This window comes from Pangasianodon hypophthalmus, chromosome 18 (genome assembly GCF_027358585.1).
Source record: "Pangasianodon hypophthalmus isolate fPanHyp1 chromosome 18, fPanHyp1.pri, whole genome shotgun sequence".
NCBI lineage: Eukaryota > Metazoa > Chordata > Actinopteri > Siluriformes > Pangasiidae > Pangasianodon > Pangasianodon hypophthalmus.
This window is the reverse complement of record NC_069727.1, coordinates 15,710,326-15,716,325: the sequence shown is the minus strand read 5'-3', so window position 1 is coordinate 15,716,325 and position 6,000 is coordinate 15,710,326. Positions and strand designations below refer to the sequence as shown.

Here is a 6,000-nt window from a genome sequence, read left to right as displayed (position 1 = left end):
GAGCACTTTTAACAATGGACAGTCATAAAGCAGCTTTACAGAAATATATAAATTCAGGATATAAACTTTAATTTAATAAATTTATCCCAAAATTTATCCCAAATGAGCAAGCCAGAGGTGATGGTGGTGAGGAAAAACTCCCTGAGACGACATGAGGAAGAAACCTTGAGAGGAACCAGACTCAAAAGGGAGATCATCCTCATCTGGGTGAAAATGGATAGTGCAATTATAAATAAATCCCTTCTGTAACTGTGTACTACATGGTCAAAAAATGCAATTGTGTAACCAGGAACTTCATTATAGTTTTCACATGAAGTCTGTTTTGTTGAAGTTGAAGTCAGCTGTTCACTCATGGACACTTGAGTGCAAAACTGTTCATGGCAATTGCAGTCTTAAAGCTATCATAGCAAAACTGTTTGTATCAACTGCAGTCCAATGCCATCTTCATGGATTTGAAGTGGTACCATCCACAGTAATCTCATGTATCCTCAGCAACAGCAAGTGGTTTCCAAGGGATGAGAACTTCAAGCAGAAGTAGGGCATCAGGCTGGATCAGGCAGGTCTGCAGAGCACCTATGTTATTAAACTACAGCTCTTTGTCACTGGATAATGTTCTATTGTTTTATTTCATTTTATTTACATTACTTATATAATAAGTGTTATCGTTAATATTTTTTTTTGTGGTTTAATATTATTAATTATCTTTGTTATTGTGAAATTTACTAATGAAATTAAAAAAGATCGTACACATTTTAAAATTATTTAAAATTGTTATTTTTTTAAGCTATAGCTATTAATGTTATTGTACAACTGTTAAATTTATCAAACAATTACAGTATTAGCATTATTTTTGGCATTATAACAATTATTCTGAATTTTATTATTATTCGGTTTTAATGTTTTCCTAGTTAGAAGCATCTACTATAAAATAAAATAAGCTATGCATCAACCACCACGTCACAAAACAACATCTTTATTACGACAATATGCATTTGGCACAGTCCACCTCACAGCTCTGATCTCTCTGAGCCATTTCCATTAACAGTAGCCTAGCAAATCTTAAAACATCTCTGGATAGACTGGCTCTGTTCATTTAACAGGTGTGATCAGGTTTAACTTTTAGACTGGATGAAAGCCTGAAATGACCAGTAGGAAATGTCATGAGATTTATGAGATTTATGTTCAAATTCCCCCAACATTCCATTCAATGCAGTGAAAAATAGACATTTAAATGTTTGACTATCACAAGGCATACCTGCAAACGTCGCCAAAAAAAGGTACTGCGATTTCTCTATCATGAATCCTGGTTTAGCAAATGAAAACTTTAAAAGTTTAAAAGACAAGTGTCTTCCTCTATAATCAACAGTCATGTGCTGCAACACCGGCCTGTGATGTCCTTCACAGCCAGAACCGATATGCATGGATTAATATAATGCATGCATTTATACAGGACATTCTTTAGTAGTACTACACATACACATAGCGCTTAGTGGAGATTTTAAAGAACAGGTTAATAAAACATGATGCAGTTGGGCAGCTAGAACGTTCACAGTATTGCTCTACAAAACTACTCAACTACTGAAGCTTGTTTGCTCTTTAAAAATCAAGTTTGGAGAGAAAACTTCCACGGGACACACCTATGCTTTCAGTGAACAAAATATATAGTTACTGTTGTATAGTAAAGGAAGATTTATATTTAAAAAAAAAAAAAAAAAAAAAAAAAAAAAAAGCATCCAAAGCTGACAAAAATAAAAGCTCTTCCCTGAATTACAATGTAAAGTGCCCAAAATGCTTTAGTATCTACTACTACTAACATTACAGGAGCCCAGGCTTAACCTAATCACTCCAGAATAACAGTGCCACCGCACTGCTCATCATCAACGTCTCATTGATGAAAAACTCCTGCAATGATGAAACATTTGATTCTAAAATAATATTTAACCCAGTGTTTAGGAGTAAGTGTAGCCCTGGTGACACGACCTCACAGGCCATAATATAGAGAAATACAAACTCTGTGAGTGCAGCAGGCACTAAATTCTCTAGACTCAAAATTTAAGTTAAATATGCAATTTTACACTGTATCTTTGGTTATAAAAATAAACAAAAGAAAAGTTCATTTAAAGTAAGTAAGAAGAAAAAAAAACCAACAGATGAGCAAAAGGACTGTGAAGTAAAGGTGCTATTACAGCAGATGACCAAAAGATGTCCCCACATCACCACTAAATCAATGCATGAACAGACTGCAAGACAATAAAATGCAGACTAGCAGAAACATGTTCTAATAAAATATGCATAGGTACATAAAAACAAAACAAATCAACCACTGATACACAAGTATCATTTAAAAAACTTTAACATGGTGTAAATGTTCACCGAGACAAAGTAGCACAGCCTGCGGACAGATTGTCTGCTCTTTAAGACACATTTCTGCTGATTTCTGCATAGAATGAACTACAGTACGATTAAACAGTGTCTAAAAAAGAGATATAGGTATATAATGCAAACTCTCTGTTCAGATTGTCACTTCTGTTATGTATATTATCAAGGCTTCGTGATTAAAACTTATCCCCCAAACACAGATTTACAGTATCAATCAGAGATCTCGAACAGCTGCAGCTGAAATACGATACAGTCGCTTAGCCTACAGCTTGGCAGAGTGAGAACATCCTCCAGAATGCATCTTTAATCTTCACTCAGTTTAATGCCTTTTTAAAGCTGGACCAACGGTACATCCCTTCCCCCCCAAAGACCACTGCCAAACAGCCCACGCCTTGTTCTTTCTGTTGCTTATCTCTCTTAAAGGATCTGATAACGAGAGGATATTATACATAATGACCAGCCGTTTTAAACCGACGTTTGGCACTAACAAAGACAAGTCAAGCCCTTGAGGTCAGCGTGAGGACTGGATCCACTGTATTCATTAAGTTTGTTCCCAGACCAGCACATGACAGTTCCTCTAAATGCAGTTCAACTTCCTCTATCGCCATATGTCAACTTCCTGCAATTGCTTCTGCTCTAATGATAACATGATCTAACTTCTCGGAGTTCAGAAGTCTTTTCAGCAGGCTCTGAACTAACTTAGCTTAAAACCAACATATTGACCAGAATTTCACTCATTCGACATTCTCATGCCTCTTACTGGACGTTTCCTACTTCCTGTCTTCCTTCTTCATCTTTCCTTATAGTTTATGATCACATTTCTACATATCGTGCTTTCCGTCTGGATTCCCAACACTAAAATCTTCCTTTACTAGCAAATGTACTGTCAGTTTGGTCTCCTGTCATGAGGAGTCATTCAACAGGCCTGGTAATACTAACACTGGTACTGCAGCTTGTCTGCGTTCCTCACAGTGCTGACGTAGAACTGGCCCAAATTAAAATAGAACCATTTTATGCTCACTTAGACTATCAGCTAAATCTGCATCAGGTCTACTTCCATCTGAACAAGGTCAACTTTACTTATTCTTTGGTAAATGAGACTTGCAGGTCAGCTGTTACTGCCTTTCTCTCTATTCATTAACTTTGGATTGTTGCTATGACTCTTAAAAATAAGACTCTTAAAATATAGATTAAAAAAAAGAACAAAGCTTCCCCACATAAATTAAAAACAAAAAATATGTACAAACCACAGTATCTATCAATTAAATAAAATAATCAAACAGAACAGATTCTCAAGCTTGCATCATTCACAAGTTCGAGGTAACTGAACAGGAAAAAAAAAGTGTGTGTGAGATGGGAATATGGCACTCTAGGAAAGCGTGACACACATAAAGGAGCAATGCCACATGTTCTCTGGAGGTCAGAGTTTCTGAGAGAGATGTGTCACCTCATAGTTCATTCTGTGTGCCTCCTGAGGCACCAGTCCACTCTCTCTCTCTCTCTCTCTCTCTCTCTGTGTGTATGTGTGTGTGTTTAAAGCATTGTTAATTAGGGTTGCTAGTCGCTCGGAGTGCCTCCTCCAACTTCTCTCGGTAGATGTTGTAGCGTGCAGTTATCACACGGACCTGGTCCTCTTCCTCCTTATCCAGGATGCGCAGGAAGTTGTGCAGCTCGGGGATGGAGAAAGCGTCCCACTGCAGAGGGAGAGAAGGATGTGCAGATCAATAGACATGTTCAAACAAGCAGCTCCTTACACTACTGACCTGCTCCGGGGCAGGAAACATGAGTGACGCCTCACCATGACTTCTCCTGTCTGCTGCTCTCTGAGGACGAAGCTGAGTGTGTCCAGGTTTGGCCCAGCCAGCAGACGCAGGAGCAGAGGGTGCTCTCCCTCTGACAGCTTACATACACACACTGTGGGAAAACACACACACACACACACACACACACACACACACACACACACACACACACACACACACACACACACACACAACCAACCATTATCTATAGTCAAATAAGAAATACAGAGCACATGGGCTGCATGATAAGGGTTACGATTATCATGATGATTGTGTTGCTCGATAATAAAATAACGATTATCGCAACTTTATTGCAAAAATAGCCTTCTCTTTAACCATGGACATTACAGGCTAATCTTCCTTCACATAAATACACCTCTAAGACTGCTCCTTCGATTAACTGAGTGCATCATTAATTCAATAACACACACACACACATGCGTGCGCTTTTTAGTGGCACTACTGATAAAGATGGGTAAAACAAATGTTAGGGAAAAATGACTTAAAAAATGACTTACTAGCCAAAAGTCTCTATAATCACCATTATTACCGTCAATTATGTTTAACTGAGGAAGCCAAAAATTTGTAATCCTTATAAACCTAGGATTACTTTGGCAGCAATGACGAGTCACTCACTCCCAAACACTATTGTACAGGTAACAATGGTTAGCCAATAAAGTCGCTGAGAAAATAAAAACACGTGACACGTAATAAGGAAGAACTCTTCTGGTGTAATGACATCATTCCTCTGAATTTCCAAGAAATAAACTGTGTTGTGTGTTGTGATACTCTGGACTCATATAACACTACACTGCCTCTGAACAATGTTAACATTACTTAACAGTAAATCTGGAGCAGATAAGGAAATGAGGCGGGTCAATGCTTAGGACAGCTGTGGAATAGATCATGAAACAATAACTAAAAACATAACAGAAAAAATATACTTAAAGGTTCCACTGAGAGTTGGTCAGACACCAGATTAAAGAAACCAATCAAAAACCGAATCATATCACGCCAGACCAACCCCACTGAGGATATCTAAAGCCTATTACGGTACTTTCTAAAACCGTGAGCGGCCGCTCCCTTTTCCTCTAGAAGTTAAAAACATGAAAACCAAAACCAAAAGTTTGTTCCTGTCCGTTTTGTTTTTTACAGGTTAGTCATACTATTTGGTGTTTTTTTTTTATTGGGATGTAGTTTTAAAAAAGTCCTAACAGTCTGATCTAATGAGAAGCAGGTGAACTACAGGAGTCTCTTGCTTTCTGACCTTGTGTTAACAGGCTGTACTTTCACTTTCATGGACCTAATGGACTTGTGTAATTATCAAGAAATAACCGGCAGGTATTTCATTAAGACAGAGATCCTCAAACCTCCCTCACAGTACAGATTTTACAAACACCATCCAACTATTTAAATCCTGGGCTCATTATTTATTTGCGTACAATACTTTTCTGCCTATTTATTGGAGCTATATAGCTTTTTTTATTCCTGAATATTCCAACACTTTGTTTCTGAGGTTTGGATTAAACTCATCCAAGCCAAGTGACCAGTCAAACAAGAAGTTAATAATAAATATAATAACTTATGATATAATTTAATAACTTATAATAACATGTTATTATTCATATAATTATATATTATATAATGTAATAATATACTAAATCTTGGTACATAATGGTGCGATTTCGATTTCCACCACTGTAAAAGAAATAAAAGTTTGCAGTTTTAGAACTGCTTCATTAAGTTACAATTCAGTTACACAGTGACTATACACAGTGCTGCTGCTGTGTCTCTGTCGTGACACGTGTGTCATAATTTT

The 6,000-nt window shown here is 37.2% G+C and overlaps 1 protein-coding gene across 2 annotated transcripts in view; it reads right to left on the bottom strand.

The window, feature by feature from the left end:
- Positions 1–957: 957 nt before the first annotated feature.
- Positions 958–6,000, bottom strand: part of rassf3 (Ras association domain family member 3) — a 57,456-nt gene continuing 52,413 nt past the window's right edge. For both annotated transcript variants that reach the window (XM_026923037.3, XM_026923038.3), the window contains exons 5-6: positions 4,178–4,293; positions 958–4,073 (exon numbers count right to left, since the gene is read on the bottom strand). In XM_026923037.3, the coding sequence (XP_026778838.1) occupies positions 3,924–4,073; positions 4,178–4,293 (266 nt within the window). In that variant the 3' untranslated portion in view covers positions 958–3,923. The remainder of the gene's footprint in view (positions 4,074–4,177; positions 4,294–6,000) is intronic.